At 41.1% G+C, this 25,908-nt stretch overlaps 1 protein-coding gene across 1 annotated transcript in view; it reads right to left on the reverse strand.

Moving 5' to 3' along the window:
* Window positions 1–25,078, reverse strand: part of LOC126458093 (peroxisome assembly factor 2) — a 145,313-nt gene extending 120,235 nt beyond the window's left edge. The window contains exons 1-2 of the mRNA XM_050094915.1: window positions 23,275–25,078; window positions 18,169–18,309 (exon numbers count right to left, since the gene is read on the reverse strand). Of these exons, the coding sequence (XP_049950872.1) occupies window positions 18,169–18,309; window positions 23,275–24,486 (1,353 nt within the window). The 5' untranslated portion in view covers window positions 24,487–25,078. The remainder of the gene's footprint in view (window positions 1–18,168; window positions 18,310–23,274) is intronic.
* Between the last annotated feature and the right edge of the window lie 830 nt (window positions 25,079–25,908).

The following is a 25,908-nucleotide window of genomic DNA, read 5'->3' on the forward strand; positions in this document are numbered from 1 at the left end:
GTACTCAATCAATTTCAACCAAACTTGGAGCACATATTACTTCCCGTCTATTAAGAACTGCTGTGCGGGTAAGAACCACCTATCTATCAATGAGATGGGAGTGGGGATGCAAAAGTGGTGTAGGGCATGATGCATGGATATCCAGTAATTGAGAACGAGAGCACTTAGTGACTTGCAACAAACTTTACACATAATTTCAAACCTTTAAAAAACATTTTCTTGCTGACAACGGCCAACAAAATGATGAAAGGAAAAAACTTTATCATTACATTATAGGATTTCCTTATACTCTGCTTCTTGTGGATTTATCCATTTTTTTCACCTAATTTTGGTACTCTGCTCTTTTTTTTTTCCTGAGTCTCTGTCATTACTCATCCTCTTGAACTGCAAGTGGCATGTCAATAGTGGATTTAGGCTTCCTGTGTATGGTGGATGAGGACCATGGAAGACTCAGGGTGTAGTACTGATCCCCCTGACCAACAAGTTCGAGGTGCTGGCCTCCACTTGAAACTGAAACTGAGCCAGTGGGACTCACTTCACCTGTTTAGGGGAAACCTGTTCTGCCCAGTGTCAAGGGGATGCAAATGCAAAAGAGTAGGGGTATATTAATCGTTGGTAGTTCAAATGAACGGTGAATGATGGAACCCCTTAGGGAAATGGCAGCAAGGGCCAGAAAGGACACAGATGCACTCAGTGTGTATGCCTGAGGGCCCCATTTAACATGCTGAAGAGGCTATCCCAGCAGAACGATGTACAACCAACTGCAGACTGTAGTGTACCTTGGAATAAATTATGCCTGTCACCTTTGCTCCAAGATCATACTTGGCTCATTCCAGAGACTGGCAGAGAAGGTTGAGAACACCAGCCTTGTACATGGATTTTCAATTAAGCTCACAATTTGCAGCACTGTCCCCAGTACTGATCATGATCCTCTGGTTCTGACTGAGTGCAAGGACTGAACCAGACACTTTGCAGGTCAGGTGTGCACAACACTTCAGAGGCTGCTATTCCTGTAGCTGACTGTGTATGGAATGCACACTAGGGTTCTTCAGATTAGGTGGCTCCATTCAATCCACATAATAACAGCTGTATGAAACCCAGGATCGAAAGAAATAGCTTCCACAGGCGAGCGTACTAAAACCCTAACAGTCAACGGCTGAAGCATTTGCAACAAAGTGCCAGAGCTTGAAACACTCCTGAAAAGCAGCAAAGCTCACATAATACTAGGTACAGAAAGCTGGTTGAAACCTGAAATTGATAGCAGGGGGATTGAAAGGATAGGATATGGGAAATGGAGGTGGTGTATTTGCCACAATCAACAAGAAACTACAACCAACTAAGATAGAAATTGATGCTGCACGTGATATTGTTTGGTATTGTTTGGGCAAGACTCAGTATCAGGGGTGGGCATAAAATGATAATTGGATCCTTCTATCGCCCACCATAATCATTTCCTTATGTAACCGAAAACTTCAGAGAAACCTCAGTTCACTAGTACTCAATCTCCCCAATCATACTGTAATCATCGGTGGAGACTTTAATCATTCAACAATTAACTGTGAAAATTACAGTTTTGTTAGAGGAGGGTGTGAGAAGACAGACTGCAAAACATTACTAAATGTCTACTATGAAAACAACCCAGGACAAATAACTTGGAACCTCACTCATGATGAAAATATATTGGATTTAATGGCAGCAAATAGACCTGACCTAATATATGAGAAGCACCAGTTTGCTTTTGTTCTACAATAATACTTTTTATTGTGTTTTCAGACATTTACTGAAGATGGCCTTGTAAGCCGAAAACTACTGACATTTACTGAAGATGGCCTTGAAAGCCAAAAACCAGTTAACACAATAAAAGTATTATTGTAGAACAAAAGCAAACTGGTGCTTTTCACTTATTATAATGTTGTTCTACCAAGAACCGATGGAAGATTCTGTTAACGTAGACCTGAACTCTTTGAGGATGTCCACATCAAAACTGGTATAAGTGACCACGATAAAGTTGTGGCAACAATGATTACCAAAGTTACAACTAAAACCAGCAGGAAGATATATATGTTCAATAAACTACATAAAAAATCAGTAGTGTCATACCTCAATGAGGAACTTGAAACTTTCAGCACAGAGCAGGAGCATAGAGAGGAACTATGATTCAAGTTTAAAAGAATAGTTGACCATGCACTGGAGAGAGATATATATATATATATATATATATATATATATACACACACCTGAAATTGATAGCAGGGGGATTGAAAGGATAGGATATGGGAAATGGAGTGGTGTATTTGCCACAATCAACAAGAAACTCCAACCAACTAAGGTAGATTGATGCTGCACGTGATATTGTTTGGTATTTCAGGTTTCAACCAGCTTTCTGTACCTAGTATTATGTGAGCTTTGCTGCTTTTCAGGAGTGTTTCAAGCTCTGGCACTTTGTTGCAAATGCTTCAGCCGTTGACTGTTAGGGTTTTAGTACGCTCGCCTGTGGAAGCTATTTCTTTCGATCCTGGGTTTCATACAGCTGTTGTTATGTGGATTGAATGGAGCCACCTAATCTGAAGAACACACACACACACACACACACACACACACACACACACACACACACACACACAGCAGAACAGTTCATAAAGAAATGGAGATTACTGCGTAATAGGTGCAAAGCAAAGCATAGGACAGTAGATGGAGAGATGCTGAATGAAATACATTTGGCTGTGAAGAAAGCAATGTATGAAGCCTTTAATGACTACCACAGCAGAATATTGTCAAATGATCTTTCGGGAAACACAAAGTAATTCTGGTCATATATAAAGGCTGTTAGTGGTACCAAAGTTAGTTTCCAGTCCCTAGCAAATGAGACAGAAACTGAAATTGAGGGTAGCAAGCAAAAGCTGAAATGGTTAACTCCATTTTCAAATGTCCCTTGACAAAGGTAAACCTATGAGAATTGTCCTAATTTAATCCTTCTACCGCTGAAGACACGAATGAAAGAAGTGTTAGTGTCAGTGGAGTTGAGAAACAGCTGAAATCATTAACGAAGTTCCAGGCCCAGTCACACCAGTCTACAAGAAGGGTAGCAGAAGTGATCCACAGAACTACTGCCCAGTATCCTTACCATCGATTTGTTGGAGAATCTTAGAAGATATTCTGGGCTCAAACATAATGAGGTGTCTTGGACAGAATGACCTCCTCAATGCCAACCAGTACAGATTTTGAAAACATTGATGACATGAAACCCAACTCACACTTTTCTCATATGACACACTGAAAGCTTTGGATCAAAACAGTCAGGTAGATACAGTATTTCTTGATTTCTGAAAATCATTTGACTCAGTACCACATGTACACTTACTGTCAAACGTATGATCATCTGGGGTATCAAGTGAAGTTTTTGACTGGACTGAGAACTTTTTGGTAGGAGGACGCAACATGTTATCTTGGATGGAGCGTCATCATCAGACGTACAATTAACTTTAGGTGTGCCCCAGGCAAGTGTATTGGGAGCCTTCCTGTTCATGTTGTATTTAAGAGGCCTTGTAGACAGTCTTAACAGTAATATTGATTGATTAATTGAGACGGGTTATGGACCAAATGGCGAGGTCATCAGTCCCGTGATACTGAAGTGAGTCACAGAAGAAAGAGGATTTGCTACAAGTGGACAGATGCAGTCAGGGGAGTCAAATTATACAATAATGAGCATTTAACACACACAGTAAAGGCATAAAAGGTGAGACCAAGTTTAAAAATTGCAAAAAAAGGGGTTGGTCATGAGGTCACAGACCAAGAAGACTGTAAAAGAAGTCCCAACCACAACCAACCTACCCCTGCTCCAAGTCTAAAGTAGAACCTTATATCAAGAGATAAAAATCACTTTCACAGTGGAAACTGAGGACCAGTTCAATCATCCATGGATTGTCCGCTAATATGAAATATAAGGAATTGGGAAGACTATACTTAATACGAAGGGCCAAAAGAAGGCCAATATGTGAGATATCGTCAGTCTGGCTCCACAACCACAATGTGGGGTTGGGTCATTACGTAGGAGGAAACAACGGGTGAGATGGGTATGACCAATGCATAAACAATATAAAACAGTGGACTCCTTCTGAGGAGAGCAGAAGAAAGAGTGCCATACTGCAGTAGACTCCTTGATTGTGCAGAGTTTATTACTAAGAGCAGTAGCGCTTCAGAAGGCATTCCACTTTTGGGCAAAGAGAGATTTGACATAGACCTGCAGCACGAATCATGAAAGGAAAAGGGGTAAGTATCTGCTTCTCTAGCTAAACAGTCAGCCAGTTCATTCCCTGGGATGCCCACATGACTTGGGACCCAGAGAAAGACAACTGATCAGGCGGCACACTCAAGGGAAGAGAGGAGGTCGTGGATAGCAGAGACCAAAGGGTGAAGAGAGTAGCATCGATCGATAGCCTGCAGGCTGGTCATGGAGTCTGAACAAATTAAAATACTGTGGAGGGAGGCCTGAGAAACAAAAAGGAGGGCCCTGTGAATGGCTAGAAGCTCTGCTGTAAACACATTACATGATCCCGGCAATAAATGGTGTTTGAAGCCAGTAGGAGATGTGAAACCATACCCCACCTTATCGATTGTCATAGAATCACGGGAGGAAAGACATGGGGTGCAGTCCAATGGGTGGAGATCGAGGTCCCGACAAAGTGACATGAGACGCGTGCCAACTGACAGTCCCATCCATGGATGGGTGTTAGGAGGGAGACACCCCTCATGGGCGAAGAGCACAGGGTACACAAAATGGTCAGGGAATTGACGAATGGCGATTGCGTAAGAAATAAGGAATTGGCTCCGTCGGATGTGTAGAGAGAGAATCCCGCTTCTGTGAAGAAACTACCAACAGGACTAGGGCAAAAGGCACCTATAGCCAGATGCACCCTACAATGATAAGACAGTGTCAAGGAGTTTCAAAGTGGAGGAGGTACTGAGGCATAAACCTGACTACCATAATATAGTCTGGACCCCAAGATGTGTGGGCCAGGAGGTGGAGAGCATTAAGTTTCATGTAGTCTTTAGGTGGCGAATGTGGGGCAGCCATGTCAGCTTGTTATCAAAAGTAAGGCCCAAGAAACAGGACTATGCTACAACATCGAGGAGCTGGTTGCCTAAATAAAGTTCTGGATCGGGGTGTACTGTGGGTTGATGATAAAAATGCATTACCCGCGCTTTGGAGGGAGAAAACTGGAAACCATGGGCGTGGTCCACTCAGAGGCCTGTCAGATGGCACCTTGGAGCTGGCGCTCAGCAGATGCTACCGCGTGGGAGCTACACCAGATGCAAAAATCATCTATGTACAATGCTGGGGTAACCAGAGGCCCTAAACAGGTCACAAGCCCATTGATGGAGATGAGGAAGAGTGTGACACTTAGCACAGAACCCTGTGGAATACCATTCTCCTGAATCTGAGGGGCACTGAGTGAAGTGCCAACTCGAACCTGGAAGAGCCAGTGAAATAAAAACACGTGGATAAAAATTGGAAGGGGACCACGGAAGCCCCGTCATGGAGGGTAACTAAAATGTGATGGTGCCAAGCCATGCCATACACCTTACGTAGGTAAAGAAGACTGCGACAAGGTGGCAGCAGTGAGTAAAAGCCTGTCGGGTGGCTGATCCATATCGGAATAAATGGTCAGTTGGAGATCGCCCTGCCCAGAAGCCACACTGATACGGAGACAAAAGCCCCCGAGATTCGAGTACCCAACATAATCTAAAGCTGCCCATCCTTCCATGCAGTTTACAAAGTACATTTGTCAGGCTAATTTAGTGGTAGCTGTCTAGAGACATTGGGCTTTTCCCGGGCTTAAGGACGGGGATAACTATACTGTCTCGCCATTGTGACGGAAAAGTACCCATGAGCCAAATGCGGTTGAAGACCCTGGGGAGCTGTTGCCTCTGCGGAACGTCCAAGTGTTGGACCATCTGGTTGAGGATGGAATCCAGTCCTGGGGCTGTGTCTCGTGATGAGCTAAGAGCCTGCACCAATTCCCATTCAGTGAAGGGTGCATTATAGGGCTCAACATTGTGCGGCATGAAACAGAAGGGGGTCTGTTCAGCTCTGCATTTCTGCCGGAGAAAGGTAGCAGGGTACAAAGAGGACTACAATGCCATCGAAAAGTGTGTCGCAAAGTGTTCTGCTAGGACAAATAGATCAGTGCACTGAGCACCTTGGTGGTTCAGATCCTGGACAGTTGACTGTAGTTGGCCCAGAAGACTACAGACCTTGGACCAAACCTGCGATGAAGAGGCATACATCCCCGGGAAAACACAGTGCTCCCAGCATTCCTTTTTACTCTGCTTAATAAGGTAACAAGCCTCAGCACAGAGACTCTTAGAAGTGAGGAGGTTGGTCAGTGAATGGTGTCTCTTAAATCGCTGCAGCACCTGTCAGCGGTCCTGGACAGCGACTGCAACATCCTCAGTCCACCACGGAGGCCAGAAATGGACAACTTTTCCTCAATTATGATTGAGCATACTCTTCGGGACTCGGTGCTTGAATTTAAGAGGTTGATGATTGATATTGTTACTGAATACAGTACTTCAGGAATATATGCATAGAGATGAGACTGAGTTATAAGTGGCATAAGAAAAGGTGGTAGATGGGCCCTTTCATCACACACTGTCTCAATCTGGAACACTTTTCATCAACTGTCTTGTTTTTCCAGTATTGCTGCAACCTAACAGTAGTTGTATTACAATTGTGCAGTGAAGCTAAAGATTGCAAGTTGTGTCAGCAACATCAATCGTGGATTATGGCAGCATTTCCTCTCTCACATCTACGCTCTCCACAATGGCCTAAAATATTCCCTTGACTCCACCACCACCTGTGGTGCAAACCGTCTGTCTTTTGTACCACTTGTAACTCATTCAGTCACATCAAATGTCAATAGGAAGAAAATGGGATGAAGTGAAGCGAGACATCGAGTAAGAACTTAAGACTCAAGGTAAACCTTACTGGCAAGAAATATAAAATTGGAGAATTTTAGCATTGATCTTATGGGTTTTTCACAGGGACTACAAATTTATTGTGTAGAATCATGAAAAATGTAAAATCAGACATTCCACTGTACCTCTATTTTGTGAACAATGTTGGAAAACTGTTGGCTACAGTTAACAGAACATCGGGAGGTTGTGATTTGGGTGTCTTGAAGACCTTTAACCAAACACATCTTGTAACTGGTAAGTTTAAACAGATGCAGAAGGATGGTGTTTATGACTGCATGGCAAAGGAACTATGGGATGGATTATCTCCTTACATTTTTTTAATAGCTTCAGCAGATTTCAATGGCTTTTCTGCAATTTCCTTCAGAAACCAGAAAAAAGTTACGATATTACTGTCAATAATTATTAAGCATGCTTGGCTGGTTTTTCCTTGGAGATTGAAATTGAATTTAAAGCCTTTAAACTGCAGTGGAAATACTTAACCTAAAGGTCACATTTGTATTGATAGCTTGTATGAAGAATTCTCTGAATTCAAGACTAACTTACACGAAAGTGTGAACAATGACAGTAATGATGTATTGAAGTGGTTATGTTTCTTTTCAGCTGTATCAGAATATAAACTGTCAAATATTAATAAGATAAAGGGATTCTTGTTCAATATACCAGGATCTAATGCTTTTGTGGAAACAGTGTTCTCATTAATGAATAACAAATGGAATGAGCCAAGAAATAGAAGTAGTACAGACTGAGGCAGAGATCCAAATTATGGCGAATTTTAAGTAGTCATGCAAAAATTTTTTTGAAAATGTAAAACAAGATCTTACATTCCTGAAGGATGTGAAAACATCTGCACAATATCGGTAAAATTTTGATGAATCTGTATAAATGTTTTTTGTATTTAGTTTTTTCCCTCCAAAAATGTAGTAGCTATGAGCATCCTTCATCAATAAATAAATAAATAAATAAAATAAAAAATAAAAATAAATAAATAAATAAATAAAATAAAATAAAATAAAATAAAATCTGGCAACCCTACTACATTTTCACTGCTCATGCAGTAAAACTGCTACATGAAGTATGACATTTTAATTTGTTACTACTTTACTGCTAACTGTATTCATGGCACATTTTGCAGTCAGTATTCACTTCTACTACTGTATGTAACAGCAATATTATATCTTTGTACAACACATATTTCAGGGGATGTGACACCATAAACATTGACCTGTGTGAAAACGAAACTGCAGGGTGACATTTGCAAGAGATACAGGTGAAACATGTGCTCATGCTGAACCGATGGACAAATTTGGATCAAATTTGGTACACATATAATATACTGTCCAGAAACAGCCACTTAGACGGTAATAACCACCAGCCTCCTATTGGGGTGGAGGTCATAACGTGGAGAGAGAAGGGGAAGGATGAGATGGACAGACAGAGAGGGGGAAGGAGGAGATGGAAAGAGAGATGGGAGGAGGAGAGGGAAAGACAAGCAGGAGACTGGAATGAATACATACCCAGGCAATACTGGGTTATTCAGCTACTAAGAAAATAAAAAGAGAACACTGCGCATTTCTGCATGCTGAAATAAAATGAATCATTTGGGTTAGTGAGAAATAATATAATGCCATGTTGTTGGTGTAGTCTTCAGTGTGAAAACTGATTTGATGTAGCTCTGCTAGCTGGTCTACTCTGCACAAGCCTCTTTATCTCTTCATAATTACTTCAAAGCACTTACAGCCATTTGAATCTGCATCCTATAGTTAAGCATTGGTCTCCTACCTCCACTGCCCAATTGACTTTTCCTTGTAGCCTGTGGTGAGAATCCTATCAAACCAATCACTCCTTTAACTCATATTATGAAACATAACATGTAATTAACACTGGGAAAGTGATGTGTTTATTAAAAGATACTGTGAACTTAACTTGATTACAGTACATTTACTAAATTATTAAGCTAACTAACTTTTCCTTTTTTTGGATATAATTCCTATCACCTTGTGCTGACTAAGCAGACTGCTACAATTATTGGAAATTCAAGTCATTTTTAATAGACTTGGCTCGTAAATACACAGTCAACAGGCATAGGTAGTGCACAGAAATATGCCAAGCTCATATCCTAATTGGAGTGGACTCAGTTAAATTCCTGAGATTAAATCTAGATTTTACACCAAAAGAAACACGTAGAGTATCTTGTTAGTAAATTTTGTAGCTTTATATTTTTAGTGCAAATAGTAGGTCATGCTACAAACAGAGACAATCATAAAATAGCATACCAATCTTATTTACAACCAGTTATACAGTATGATATTGATTTTTGGAGAAAATAACTAACAGTTTCATTTACTAAAACAACAGAAAGATAATCATTAGAGACACGTGGGCTACACAACTAAACAAATCTAGTCATTCATTACTTTAAAAAAAACTGCAACTACTACATGCAACCCCTCCTCCCTCCCTATGTTCATCTATGACACTAACATACTTCAAACACAGCAAATAATACTTACAGAAGAATTTTTACTATTCACATAATATGAGAAAGAGACATTTTTGGATTAAATGAGACCACTCACCAAAAACACAAGTGCTGAGCTGTCGATAAGCACGTTCGAAAAGAAAGAGAACTTGTAGCTTCTAGCATTATCCTTTTATGAACAACAGTAATATATATATATGACTCCTTACCCTCTCCCTTAAAACCCACTTCCTTTCGTCTTCCCCTCTCCTTCCCTCTTTCCTGATGAGGCAACAGTCTGTTGCGAAAGCTTGAATTTTGTGTGTATGTTTGTGTGTGTGTCTATATATATATATATAAAAAAAAAAACAAAGATGAGGTGACTTACCGAACAAAAGCGCTGGCAGGTCGATAGACACACAAACATACACACAAAATTCAAGCTTTCGCAACAGACTGTTGCCTCATCAGGAAAGAGGGAAGGAGAGGGGAAGACGAAAGGAAGTGGGTTTTAAGGGAGAGGGTAAGGAGTCATTCCAATCCCGGGAGCGGAAAGACTTACCTTAGGGGGAAAAAAGGACAGGTATACACACGCACATATCCATCCACACATACAGACACAAGCAGACATATTTGGGGTGCAAAATAACTGATGATGGTCGAAGTAGAGAGGATATAAAATGTAGACTGGCAATGGCAAGGAAAGAGTTTGCGAAGAAGAGAAATTTGTTAACATCGAATATAGATTTAAGTGTCAGGAAGTCATTTATGAAAGTATTTGTGTGGAGTGTGGCCATGTATGGAAGTGAAACATGGACAATAAATAGTCTGGACAAGAAGAGAATAGAAGCTTTCGAGATGTGGTGCTAAAGAATAATGCTGAAGATTAGATGGGTAGATCACATAAATAATGAGGAGGTATTGAACAGGATTGGGGAGAAGAGAAGTTTGTGGCACAACTTGACTAAAAGAAGGGATCGGTTGGCAGGACATGTTCTGAGGCATCAAGGGATCACCAATTTAGTATTGGAGGGCAGCGTGGAGGGTAAAAATTCTAGAGGGAGACCAAGAGATGAATACACTAAGCAGATTCAAAAGGATGTAGGTTGCAGCAGGTACTGGGAGATGAAGAAGCTTGCACAGGATAGAGTAGCATGGAGAGCTGCGTCAAACCAGTCTCAGGACTGAAGACAACAACAACAACAACAACAACAACACTTATTTTTTAGAATTATATGCTCTGTACCACCAAAATATGGAAATAAAACAATGCAACAACTTGTAAGTATAGCATTCTGTACACAATAGAGAGGAGAGGGGCGGGGGAGGGGGGGGGGGGGGCAGCCTCCATAATGCCCAACTTCAAAGAGCAGAGATGCTATTACTCAAATTCATGAAGGATGACCTGATAGTTTAGCAAGATGTACCCATCATTAGTCTTACTGAGTATACAATAGAAAAATGATACAAATATTAAAATAATGCTGCCTATCATTAGCTGTTATTTTGTAACAGTGAAGACATATTAAAAATGTGGGCTGTATTTTGAAATTTCCCCAGTACTCTAATCAGATGGTGAGTAAACGTACACAATGAAAAAAATAAATAACAATTCTGAAGTTTTAAATGAAAGACTTCAACTTCCCTATACTAAAGTGGAAGAATCCAGAAATTGTTTTGGAAATCTGCCAGTGACTTTAGAACTGATGAAATATGATTTGGCAGTAGTACTCCCAACTGAAGAGCCTGCTTCTCTTTTTGTGTACAGCATACAAAAATCAGCAAGAGGGCCATTTTAATTTCATGAGAAGCAAAGGGCCATTTTATAATATTAAAAAAAAGGAAAAAAATTGCTGCAGACTGAATATCAGTCTTGCTGACAAATAATAAATATACTACCGATAGGTCCAGTCTGCTGCCTTGGTCGAGTCCTCTTACATACAAAGCATCATATGTAGCAGATAATGGACAAGTCAAGTTACAAAGCAAGTGCATGCATACAGCTATGGATACATTGACAGCATATGTAACACATTAATATGGCAATATACGGTTGAATATTGACATATTTATGTTACATTAACATCTCTCACTGCTATTACACAGAGTCCACTAAGATGTATCAAGGTTTTGGCATACAGAGTCATGAAAGTGCCTGGGGTTGAGAGACAAAATCTAGGAAAAACCATCCCCTGATCTCCACTTCCAACCTCTTCACGATCTACATAGCAGAGTAGATACACAACACTAAACTTTATAATATAAGTATTTATTGATGGATAAATGGGTCCTTGTTTAGAACATTGTGAAATTTTAACAACATTCCATAGTTTCTTTTGTACTGTTTGCTGTAAGTCAGTTATTTTGTTGCCATGAGTTGTCTTCCTTTCTTATGACTGTGTTTTGATGATGGTGATGATGATGATGATGATGATGATGATGATGATGATTTATGGTGGAGGGCACTAAACAGCTAGGTCATCAGCGCCCTTGCATAATTGTTATACCGAAGAAGATTTTCATAATCTATGGAAGGAGATCAATAAACTGGGAAACTACATTTGATCCTACCACAGGAAATGTAAAGCAACATCAGGAAGGTGAGGTTCAGAAAAGCCCGTAATAAAACCCCAGTGAAGCACAGCAGGATAAATAAATGAAATCATGGAGAGAATACCTCTAAAGATGCTGTTAAGAAAGGGACAAATAAGCATGGCTAGATTATAACTTAGAAACAATACATGACCCAGCCACTCTGTGACACATTAAGATTGCACACCAAGTATTTCGGGAAGAATTCCGGACAGCACTCAAAATTTTAAGACGCGAACAACACTCGCCTTGTTATCAGTTAAAATGAGGGAAGATCCTGTGGGAGACCCAGTTCAACACTCAGGTCATCATATAAAACACACTCAGTTAAAATATGCCATACTGACAGCTGTGTCCCGCATCTCTGACATACTGGGGGCTCCTCCTGACGTAAGAGGAAGCCGTGTGTCAGTGGGCAATGTCCCACTCTAAGCCGAGTAAGGGCTACTTCTTCACACTGTCGCAAGCAGAAGGAGGTGATCCATGGTCACCCCAAGTTTTGATGGCACATAGTTTATTGTTCCTCACTTCCAGCCACTGGTAGTCCCACCAACATATGGCCTTCCTCGTCACAAATGAAGTGACAGCCAGCAGAGGGACTGAACAGCTGGCAGGAGGAGGAAGGGAGCAAGTCTCCTTAGCAGAAGCATCAGCGAGTTCGTTTCCCTGGATGCCTATGTGCCCTGGAACCCAGAAAAAATGATTTCCTCGTTTTGCCTGTGCAAGAGAAGGAGAGCATCCTGCAATTGTTACACCATCTGATCTCCTGTGTAAATCTGTCCAACAGTGAGAAGGACACTTTACAAATCGGAGTAGATGATAAATTTTTTGTCACGGCGCCATCTCATCTGCTCCATTGCTCTCAGGATAGCAAACAATTCCAAGTAATAAATTGAAAACTGCTCTGGGAGCCCTATCCTGAGGACAGTGTCCCGGAACACAACAGAACAACCGAAAACATCTCCCTGCTTAGAACCATCCGTGTAGACGGTAATAAAATCTGGGTGGTTACATAAAAATTCATTAAATTTAATTTTAAAAACATGGTCTGGGGTACAATGCTTCTTGTAAGCAGTCAGTTCTAAAAGCAATCTAGGCCTTGGTAGTAGTCAGGGGGATGCCCTACTCTACCCCTGGCTTTGGAGCTTAATGCCCCCCACCTGTAATAATTCAAGGATCTCCCTTGCACAGATCCCAAATGATGTGTTGCTTGTGGTCGATGATCGAACAGCCATTCCAGTGGCGGCTCAACAACGCAACTGGATGCTGGCGATGTAGGAACAAACAAAGCACTTTATGAGAAGAAGACGTCGAATAGGCAGTGGAGGTTCACCAGCCTCTGCACACAAACTAACAACAGGGCTCATGTGATAGGCCCCTGTTGACAGCCTAATACCATCATAGTGAACAGCATCCAGCATTTTAAGGTATGAAGACCTTGCTGACCCATAAATCTGGCATCCATATTCAAGCTGAGGTCGCACAAAGGCCTTACAAAGCAGACATGCTCTGTCAGCTCCCCAAGACCTATGACTAACACATTTAAGGATGTTTAAGGCCTTGAGACATCTCAGTTTCAGTTCTTTAAGGTGAGGCAACCATGTTAACTTCTCATCAAAGATAAGACCCAGATACTTCACCTTTTCCATAAAAGTAAGATCGGAGTCCCCCAGTTTTAAAATGGGCAAATTAAACAGAGAGCAGGAGTGATTAAAAGCAACACAAACTGTTTTCTCTAATGAGAATTTAAAACCTGTGGTGTGAGACCATTCCTCGAACCATCTGATCGTCAGCTGCAATTGGCAAGTAGCCGTGGCGAGGCTGTAGGATGCACAGAAGACGGAGAAGTCATCCACAAATAAGGAACATAGTACTGGACGTCACACTGTGGTTGTAATACTATTGATTGTGATGGCGAAAGCCATGACACTTAAAACACTCCCTTGACGGACACCATTCTCCTGCTTAAAATGGTCAGACAAGACATTCCCAACCCTGTATCTAAAGTATCTGTCCGAGAGAAAGGACCATATGAGGGTCGGTAGACATCTGCGGAATCCCCACTGATGGAGCTGCGACAAAATATTATGCCTCCAGGTAGTATTGCAGGCTTTTCCAAATTGAAGAAAACACCGATAGGTGTTGCTTATGAAGGAGAGCTTGTTGAATTGCATCTTCGAGCAGGGTCAGGTTATCGAGAATGGAGTGATACCTCCTGAACCCACACGGGGACATGGTTTCCAGAACCCACACTAGGCGCCGACTGACCATACACTCCAGTGTCTTTCCTACGCAGGTTGTCAGGCTAATACTACGATAACTGCCAGGATCTGTTTGATCCTTTCCTGGTTTTAAAACTGGGATTAAAACAGATTCCTCCCATGAGTTGGGAAAGTCACCAGTTATCCAAATTTTATTGAAGAGCTGAAGGAGGACTTCTTTCGACTGTCGGTCCAGCTCTTGTAGCATGATGTAGGTTGTTTCCAGGGTCATATCACAAGCAACTGACAATGCAGAATCCAGCTCCCACAGAGAGAAAGGCAGGTTGCATTCTTCCATGCTGGTGGAACGGAAATCAAGATCAGCCTTCTCCTGTGCCTCCCGATATTGACAGGAGGTGGGATCCTGGCTAGAATCGGCCGTAATGGATTTGTATGATTCAGCCATTGTCTGAGCTATATCCATTGTCGATGTTACAAGAGACCCTTGTATTCATACAACTGCTATTGGTGGTCAAGAGTTGTGCCTTGAGATCCTCCTAATGGCTTCCCATACTTTGCATGTGGGTGTGGACCTATTGATGGAGTTCAGGAACTCTTGTCAAGACCTCTTCTTACTTTCCCAAATTACTCTCCTCACCTTTGCTGTGCGCTATTCAAAAGTTTGCAAGATTCTCATCTGTAGGGCATCGACTGAATCACCGCATTGCTGCCCTCCTGTTCCTGATTGCAAAGCAACACTCATCATTCCGCCAAGGGACAGGTCGCCTCCTAGACACTTCCACAGACTTTGGGATGGATGCATCAGTAGCATGGCGAATCACAGCCGTAATGTGATCCACCCAGTCCTGGATGCCATCACATTGCTCGAAAACAGCTAACTGCCTCTAAAGCATCCAGTTAGCCTTCTTGAATAACCATCTCGGCGGCTTTCTTTCAGGATCTGCTCCATCAAGCAGATGGATCCAGATTGGGACATGGTCACTAACATGAAGGTCATCATCCACTGCCCACTGAACAATGTCCCCAAGAGCAGGGGAGCAGGAGAGGTCTATGACTGTAGACGAACCTGTAGCGGTGCTAAAACATGTGGCTTGACCCATGTTCAGCAGTATAAGATCTGCTTTGTGCAGCATTTCCTCAAGTACCCGACCCTTGGAGCATGTGGTGTTAGAGAACCCCATAGTGCACTGTGTGCATTGAAGTCCCCCAAAAGGAGAAAGGGTCGGGGTAGTTCATCAAGATGATGAGTGAGGACCCCACTATCAAGAGGCTTATGGGGTGGTAAACACAAAGAGCACACTGTGATGTCAACATGGGCCACTATCTGAATAGTAACCGCTTGTGGTGTTATTGTTAAGGGAATAGGTGAGGAGTGGAAAGTGTCCTTTATGAACACTGCAACCCCACCTTTTGTCCTGTCACCATAAGGTTGTCGTTTCTATAAAGGTGATAACCTATAAGTACAGGTGTGTCAGTCTCTTTAAAATGAGTCTCTTGAAGGCAGAGGCAAAAGGGTCTGTCCTGTACAAGGAGTCTCAGTTCCGCCAGATGAGTCCTGTATCCATTTATATTCCATTGAAGTATGGGAGCCATTTCGTCAATGTGGTCTTGAATTACCCGTCTTTGTGCCAAAGTGGTGAGGCACTTGTAGAGTGAGGCAGGGTTTTGGGGCTGACTGGGTCTGGTGATGAGGCATCAAAATCCATGATGTCCTCATCATCAGTCAGATGTGCCAGAATGGCGTCTGATGGTGCCCGGGTCAGCTTTTGACCTGTATATTGAGATCCTTTCCCTGCTCCCTTTCCCAGAAAGGATGAGGGGGCGAAGGGAGCAGTGAGAGCCACTTTTCTTCTAAGAAACTTGGTATTGAGGGACACTCTGCTTTTGGGGTGCCTTGGGCTGTGCACTGTGGAAGCATTACTGGTCTCTTCCACTGTAGTTGTTTGAATCGCTATGCCTTTCACTTACTTTGGTACATACAGGTGCAAGTACAGGTGCTAGAGGTGGACAAGGGAACACTGGACATCGTCTGAGTCGAAGCGTCAACCTTAATAATAGGTTTCTGCATCGATGAAGCATAAGAAGTGGCAAAGACGGGGTTTCATCGCCTGATAGTCCTTTTTGGCTTCTGCATATGAGACCCGCTTAGTCACTTTGATTTCCTGAATTTTGCATTCCTCTGCAAAAACAGGGCAGGCTTGGCTCCAGATTGGGTGACTTCCAGAGCAGTAAATACAGACTGCTAGAAATGGACAGTCCGTCCCAGCTTCATGGGCTGCCTTTCCACACTTCCCACAAGTCGCTTCACCTCTGCAACTCAGTGTTGTATGGCCAAAATGCTGGCATTTGAAGCATCACATAGGGTTAGGTACATAGGGCTGAACCCTAAGTTGGAGGAAACCTGCCACAATAAAAGTGACAGTCTTCTCAGTCTCTCCATTGTTCTTGCATGTCCTTTGATCCACATCTATGATCCCCTGTGGTGCCCATTTTTGTTTGAGTTCAGCAACATCTATATCCATAATATCACAACAGGTTACCACGCCTCTGCTGGAGTTAAGGGAGTTACGCAACTCAACAATGATGTCGTACTCACCCAATTTCTGTGACTTCTTAAGGAGTTCCACCTGCTTTGCCTGGTTAGTCTCAACAAGCAAGGAACTATTGTGCAACTGCTTAATAGACTTTTGGGTTCCAGCCAGCCCTTCTAAGCCTTTATGGATTTAGAAGGATACACTTTTTCAAAGGTCCCCTCCTTCTTCTTGATCACTACAAAGTCATTATGATTCACAACTCCTTGAGTCCCATTACTGACAACAAGTTGATTATCAGGAGGACTAGCCACCCTCATTCTTTTTGATGAATGGGTGTGAGAACTCCCAGGCAGTACACACTTCCTGCTGGGAGGAGAAGAAGAAGATTTCGAGGGTTCCATCTCGGTCCCACAAGCAGCTAGGGAAATAAGGGACCACTCAGACAGAGTCCCGTGTGCCTGAGTAAGCCTTATACAACCGAGGTGCGACAGGTTCCCCGCTAATGACTGTTCCACCTCAACAGCCATGCATCTCATCAGCGCGCAGCACACCTTGAGATAGAGGTTTTTTTTATAGAGGTTTATTCCATCGTTGTGATCTGGGCAGTCAAGCCAAGATCTCCACTCCCTGTGACACACAACGTTCCACCGCCGCGCCGCAAGGTGGTTGCTGAAGCATGCCCAGAGCTTACAGTGACAGGGGCCTGCTGGCGCTTACCAATTCCCAGCCCTGTAACCCCGGGGTCGCCAAGCCCGTATCCAGCAAATGAATGCCGAGCCCCTGGGGGCGACTGTGTTTTACACACTGCTGTAATTCTTCCCTACTTTCCACTATAATCACCAGCAGATACGGCAGTTTCTTTTCAAACTTTATAACTAAAATTGAGGAAATAAAGACATAAAAACACAGAAATATAAACTAGTAACAACAGTATCAAATGAAATGTCTAAAGAGAAAAATAACACACACGAAATAGACTGCTGCCCAGTGAAATGTTTAGCACTGTTGTCACACTCACACACACACACACACACACACACACACACACACACACCAAAGTGATGACATTATCCTAGAGTCATTAGTTCCTTCCTTGGGGAGGAGAGATGGATAGAATGGGGAAAGTAAATCTGGAAAAAGGAAGTCACTTAGCCCCCACAATGAGAGGGACCCACCTTTAGTAAGGACTACAGTTGATGGGTCTCTCCTGCCCGAAAAACAAACTAATAGTTCTGAAAGTTATGATCATGGCATCCTTTTTACTTTGGTGCATCACTATTACCAGTGCTAAACATTTCACCTCCTGGAGGTATGTACTTCCAGCAATTCTGTCTCATAGTTACTGAATTAGTAATAAGTGTATTTAACTGAACTGTAACCATACCAGAGATTCACTCCTGTTGTCACAAACAGCAATCAATATTATGGGAAGATCTCCCACATTACTGAACAACTTGGCTGCTTCCTCATGAAATACACAGATTGTTCGTGCATCTTCTTCTTCATTTTTAGTCTTACATAAATACTGCAACAAAAAAGGCATAAAGTATGCTAACTTGTATCTACAACATTATTCTGAAATCTAGGGGTTTCGGTATTACCAAAAGAGCATGATTTATAATACAACATCTAAAATGATCTCCAAAGTGAAACTAATACAAAAAAATTCCTACTTAATGTGTAATAACAGGCACAGGCACGTACAAATGTCAACCAATCTGAAATGACTTCTTATTTACACTCTGAACAGTGAATTTCCTGTAACCTTTTCTTCTCTTTTGTCTTCCCATTCCCCTTGAATTGGTCAAGTAGACACAAAAAAAAAAAAAAAAAAAAAAAAAAAAAAAAAAAAAAAAAAAAAAAAAAAGTGGTTACATTATAGGATAGCACCGAAGGATTGCAACTGAATGCAGGGCACAAGGCAATCAAATGTAACATCCCACAAGGTTCAGTTTTTTGCCTGTTCCTATTTTTTATCTGCACTTGTGACTGATAAAGTTTTTCAATATTTGTAATGTTTGATAGTGAGTCAAACATTTATTGTACTCCATCACTCAAATAATAGAGGAAACCCTTCAGGCAAACAAATAAATTAAGGCATGCCTCATCCTAGGTAATCATCATTAGAAACTGAATTAATCATCAGTTGTTGTTAAACTGCTTTTGCTTACTCAGGTCAAATAACCAGATTAGCATAAAAGTTACAAATTTTTTACAAAGCTCTCACTTTTTCAGTTATACTAAATAGTGGTGTTTTCCTGCCACTGCCTGATTATTATTTGTATGCCTGCACTGAGAGTAATTAAGAAAAACAATTTTTATGTGATGATAAACTAATAAGGGGTTCAAATTCAACCTTACCAGACACAGTCAATACAACAGAAAATGCATTTAACTGGGTCACAGCAAAAAGCTTAGTTCTTGACTTTAGAAAAAATAAAAAGCTTAACTAATGCAGATCGACATTAATAAAAATGATTAATGCGTCCCGGGAAGAGGCATTTCTAATCACTTACTGGCTAAAGCTTCCAATGTTAAAGCAAACAGCAAATTAAAATGGAAGCTGCAATATCTGCATGGTAAAGAGTGGTGTTCATTGTAAATACATTTCTATGCTTAATGCATGTGAATAAATACTATCCTTTGATAATCATTAATTATAACCATATTGATGTGATTGGACAAATATTAATCTTAGCAACAGGAAACAATAGCTACTCAATATAGTTGGGGTGGCGGCAATTCTTTCAAGTAGCAGTTTCCCTGTCAATCAAAATATGTTAAAATTATCCAGTTCAAATGTAAATAGTATATATAAATGGAGTGACACTTTGAAACATCCTGAAGGATTAAAACTGTGTGCTGGACCAGGATTCGAATTTGGGAACTCTGACTTTCACAGGCAAGTGCTTTAGCAACCGAGGTAGCCAAGCACAACTCAAGACTTTTGCCAGTGCCTCATCTCCTATCTTTCAAACAACACTGAATGTCTCCTGCATAACTTGCAGGATTAGCACTCTTAAAAGAAAGGATATTGCAGAAACATGGCTAAGCCACAGCCCGGGGAGTGGTTCTCACAATGAGTTTACATCCTGCAGCGAAGTGCGCTGATATGACTAATCCTGGCAGATTAAAACTGTGTGTTAGACCCAGGTTCGAGTCCTGGCCCAGCACACAGCATTAATCTTCCAGGATGTTTCATATCAGTGCACACTGTGATGCAGTATGAACATTCATTCTGGTAGTGCCCTCTTACTTTTAATATGGTGTACATGATTAATTTTTAACAGCTATTACTCTTCGCTATTTATACCTTAACTAATTCCACACCCCAGAAAATTCTCTTTCATAACAGGGTCCTCAGAATATGATGAATGAATGAATTTAGTGATGATTACACAAATCAGTTTCTGTTGGGTTAATTGAAGCCTTTGATACTGCTTTACTAATTCATTATCAGACTCACATCTTTCAGTGTAATCCAGACACCAGACTATGCTACACATCAGTCTGCCAACACAACCTACATTCGAAATAATAATACAGATGCAAAGCAAATATTGTAACTGTTCTGTTCTCTCTGTATTTGTGCATCACTGCCACAATATAATTATATCATGGGCCAAAGGCAACACTTGGTATCAATAGGTTCAATCAGCCCATTTAGCGTGTTATGCAATAACAATAATGTTTTTTGCTCGCGTATCATGTCATTTCTGGAAACCCAGAATCTACTATGTAGGAATCAACATGGATTCCGGAAACAGCGATCGTGTGAGACCCAACTCGCCTTATTTGTTCATGAGACCCAGAAAATATTAGATACAGGCTCCCAGGTAGATGCTATTTTTCTTGACTTCCGGAAGGCGTTCGATACAGTTCCGCACTGTCGCCTGATAAACAAAGTAAGAGCCTACGGAATATCAGACCAGCTGTGTGGCTGGATTGAAGAGTTTTTAGCAAACAGAACATAGCATGTTGTTATCAATGGAGAGACGTCTACAGACGTTAAAGTAACCTCTGGCGTGCCACAGGGGAGTGTTATGGGACCATTGCTTTTCACAATATATATAAATGACTTAGTAGATAGTGTCGGAAGTTCCATGCGGCTTTTCGCGGATGATGCTGTAGTATACAGAGAAGTTGCTGCATTAGAAAATTGTAGCGAAATACAGGAAGATCTGCAGCGGATAGGCACTTGGTGCAGGGAGTGGCAACTGACCCTTAACATAGACAAATGTAATGTATTGCGAATACATAGAAAGAAGGATCCTTTATTGTATGATTATATGATAGCGGAACAAACACTGGTAGCAGTTACTTCTGTAAAATATCTGGGAGTATGCGTACGGAACGATTTGAAGTGGAATGATCATATAAAACTAATTGTTGGTAAGGCGGGTACCAGGTTGAGATTCATTGGGAGAGTGCTTAGAAAATGTAGTCCATCAACAAAGGAGGTGGCTTACAAAACACTCGTTCGACCTATACTTGAGTATTGCTCATCAGTGTGGGATCCGTACCAGGTCGGGTTGACGGAGGAGATAGAGAAGATCCAAAGAAGAGCGGCGCGTTTCGTCACTGGGTTATTTGGTAACCGTGATAGCGTTACGGAGATGTTTAATAAGCTCAAGTGGCAGACTCTGCAAGAGAGGCGCTCTGCATCGCGGTGTAGCTTGCTCGCCAGGTTTCGAGAGGGTGCGTTTCTGGATGAGGTATCGAATATATTGCTTCCCCCTACTTATACTTCCCGAGGAGATCACGAATGTAAAATTAGAGAGATTAGAGCGCGCACGGAGGCTTTCAGACAGTCGTTCTTCCCGCGAACCATACGCGACTGGAACAGGAAAGGGAGGTAATGACAGTGGCACGTAAAGTGCCCTCCGCCACACACCGTTGGGTGGCTTGCGGAGTATCAATGTAGATGTAGATGTAGAAGAAGTATCTGTCATTGTTTGCACATGCAAATGAAAATGCTAGATTACTTTCATACCATGCTCCTTATGGGAGTAACTAATGTAATAATAATGCTGTTTAGATCATTCTTTAAAAAATATAGTAAAATTATTTTGTGGAATTTTGTAGGTCTCTCTTCAATGGCCAAGGAATTCTTAACAAGACTGATAAACAATGTGATATCATACAGATACACCTCTGTGGTCATTAACAAGCAGCTAAGTATGAGCCTGAAACATGAAAACTTAAGCAAAACAAAACCAACATGCAAACAGAACCCCCACTGCAATAGGTGTTTTTATGTTTTTTTTTTATTTTTATGGAAATGCCGTTCTTATTAACACATTGAAACATATTAATAACTTGAAATATCAGATCACAGTGTAAAAACTGGGTTTTTATAAGCGACATATATGTATGTACAAAAAACGATTATTGTTGAGTCACAAACCTGACACATCAAGTATTCTACAGTTCACTTTTTCAACACAGCCTCCATAACCAAGAAAAGTGCTGAGAGTAACGTCACTGGCTGTACTTTGATCAACAGTGAACTCGTCACATCCACCTATAAAGGTCTATAATACAACAAAATCTTTCCATCTCTTCCTCCACTCAAACAGATCACCATCTTTGTTAGATCTGTAAGACTAGTAAACTACACAATCTAGGCAACCACTCACAAGAACTATGTGACACACTGTAAACAAAACACACAAACAACATCTAAAACATAGAAGCACAAACAAAAAATATCAGATACCACCTGCATAACATATGTCACACTTCAAATAACATACAGGTGACTCACTTTTTCACTAATATCATGTTACATATGGTCATAACAGGCACAAGTTACAAAAATAATTTCCAAATGTTCTCCAAATTGTTAGCTATGTACAAAATGCAGCTCATTTATGTGTATATTGTTTTTAACAATATATACAGACATAAGCCATGACCTTGCGGCTATCCAAAATTCAAATATATAACTTGCCACTCCCCATACAAATTATCTAAAAATTTGATCTTCAGATGACAAATCCCTGTTATTGCTGTAAGAGGTAATGTTGACTGTAATAAGCCTCCCACTAACAGTAGTCGTGCATGACACTAGCTATAGGCCAGCTATAAAGTCACATACTCATTATATATCTTGTAATGTAGAACAGCAACTGAACTGTGTGAGTGGAAAGGATGACTTTTTTCTAGTACCTTTATGTGATGCCAATGTGGGTGACTATTTACATAGAAACTGAATGTGGATGGTGTCTTTTACATGTCGTATATAAGCCACCAATACTTAATGATAGATAAGTCTTTCACTTAATGTACAGAAGAAACATAGGTCTAATATCTCCTATGGTATTCAGTATCTTCACTCATACCACAACGCAGTGGTCCCCACACAAAACCTAAAATGTGAATGGAAGCACAAATGACACGCCAATTGACCAATCATCTGCACAGAGCAGTTGAAATGAAACTTTAAATTCCTACTGTGTAGTGCACATAAGATATAAATTATTCTCACCTCTATGTTGTTCATCAGCATGATGCATGGAGCAAATTGTTTCACTTTGCTAAAAGCAAATTTCAGTTTCCCTTCTGTCGATGCTGCAGTTCCTGACTGGATTTCCAAGCAGTCTATGCTCCAAATTCCTAGACCCAGTTTCTGTGCAACACTTGATATAATACTCATTTTCCCACATCCCCGCTGTCCATAGAGCAAAAACATGGGCTTCACTTTTAAGCTCCTTGTGTTAAGAATAAATGGCCGCAGAGACCTCTCTAATTCTTCAGAATACTTCTCAAGTCCCCATGGGCATAGTGTTATGAGATGTGAATCATAATTTGAAGCAGCCAAAGTTGTCTTGTCTGCCACCAGTCTCCAACGAACAGATGGGAGGTACCTCTGATGACATCCAGCCTGTATTAATGTTGATGAACTTTGTTCTACGAAGTACCCCATTTTAACGTCCTTTAAGAAATCATCAGTATATGATTCACCAGTGATTTCCTCTACTACGAAGTACAGTTTTTCGATACCTTGGTTACCAGGCATGTAACGGATTTCTGGTGCACAGTGTAAAACATTTATGCAAAATAGTTCATTTTCACAAAGGTATCGTGGATGTTTGAAGTATTTCGTCAACACAACATCCATTAATGCATTGTCTATATCAGGAGGTCTTTTTACATATCTTACAGCCGCTTTGTTTGCTTTACTAGGTACAAAACTTTGGTCCACTTGGCGTCCAAGAATTGATATGCTATGGTTATCAGATAATTCCAAACTATTTTTCAGGTTGTCATATTTCACATCACTAATTAAAGCTGTAGGAGGGTCAAGATTCACAAGACCGATTATTTGCACCAGCACACACTTTAATGTTTGCTCCGATTCATTCTCCGAGTCAATCTTTGAATCCGTTTTCTGTACTTTTACCCAGTGTCCATTTGCCACACGAAGCTCATCAAGTATACTACTACTAACAAATAAACAGGTGTTCGAATCTACGATCACTTCATGAAGAGATCCTGGAATTAGCTCTAGCAAAATATCGTCGGGTAATGGCACTAACGACACAGAAATATTTCTCATTTTTTGGTTTTTGTATGCAATGTACAACGTAGAAAATATTGGGAACAAAGCGTTGTGATGCCGGGGCAACAAGATTCTTGCTGTGAATCGCAGCACACTGAGTAATGTGGCAACCTCGGTTGCTCGCGTTTTCTTTTTCATTTTAAAACGTATAACAAAAAATTGTTGTCACTGATAATTCGGTAAACGAGACGACAAATGATTTATTAAATAGTAATACAACTTTAAACAGTAATCTTCCTAGTGCCACCTTGATTCGGTTACCTGCTTTTCGTCATTCTAATTTCATAACAGTGTATCTTAATCTAATTAAGTTATCAATGAGGTTAAGATAAATAAAATAAAAACAACACGTCAACCATAATGAGACATGACCTTTCACTACGTAGCTGCGATAAGAAGTCGCTGTGGCTGCAAACTTAATAAAGCACTATGTGGTCAAATGTTTACTACAAACATTTCCGTTGCGAAATAAAGCCATCATCTCAGTGTTGTTCAGTCATAAAACGTAACAGAACACAAGCTTAACGCTAACACTGTTTCTGCGCATGTAAACAAAAATTTGCCTTTAAAATAGAACTAAACGTTAGATTCAACCATGATGATGAATAGACGTATTTATTAGTATATGTATCTGAGCTAAAGAAATTCATCAAGCTGACATTTTAGGGGAAGCGGGAACCATATATTCAAATATAATATGGCCTGGATGTTACTCAAAAATCAACGAAGCATTTGATTTCTCCACCATTACGACATTCATTTGTCACCGTCAGTCAGTGATATCTGAGCTCTGGCTCTCAGTGGTCTGCGATTTTACTGTTGTTCAGTTCATCAGAGAGTCACAGATACAGATACATGTCTGTGGATTCACACAAGCAACAAAAGTGTCACCACAGTCTAACATAACAGTCGCGACACTTCGCCTCTATTTTGTTGCTACAGCGCCAGCAGCGCCCCAAGCGGCCGGTAGGTTGAACTGTGAGTTCGGCGCGATCGTGAAAGCGAATAGTGATTGTTTATTTCGATTTATACAATGGTTTTTACCATCGGGAGCGTTTGTAGCGCAATAAATTGCAGCAACAACAGGAAGAAGACACCACAGCTGTCTTTCTTTAGGTTTCCTAAGGATCCTGGGAGGTATGTACCATCATGTTACTAAACTGTATCGTCAGGATTCGCTTGCAAACTATATGTGTATAAATGATGAATGTTTCGTTTTAGGAGCAGAAAATGGCTAGTTAATAGCAGACGAGAAGACCTTATGAAGAAAGACCCAGTTTACCTGTATAATAATATTAGCTTTTGTTCGCTACATTTCGAACAAAACCGGTTCATGAACGCAGACAATAACAAACTCGTTTGGAATGCAGTAACCACACTGTTTGACATTCCAAATAAACCCCCTCAACTGACGATGAAGAAGAAACTGCCACAAAGATTCGACAGTCAATCTAAAGCTGTAAAACAGTCCTATGACACAGAAGCAGACAGTTCGACTCTCCATGTATCAGTGCCAGATTCGTGTGAATCACCAACACAGACCTGCTTTGACGATGAAGT

This window comes from Schistocerca serialis, chromosome 2 (assembly GCF_023864345.2).
Source record: "Schistocerca serialis cubense isolate TAMUIC-IGC-003099 chromosome 2, iqSchSeri2.2, whole genome shotgun sequence".
Lineage (NCBI taxonomy): Eukaryota > Metazoa > Arthropoda > Insecta > Orthoptera > Acrididae > Schistocerca > Schistocerca serialis.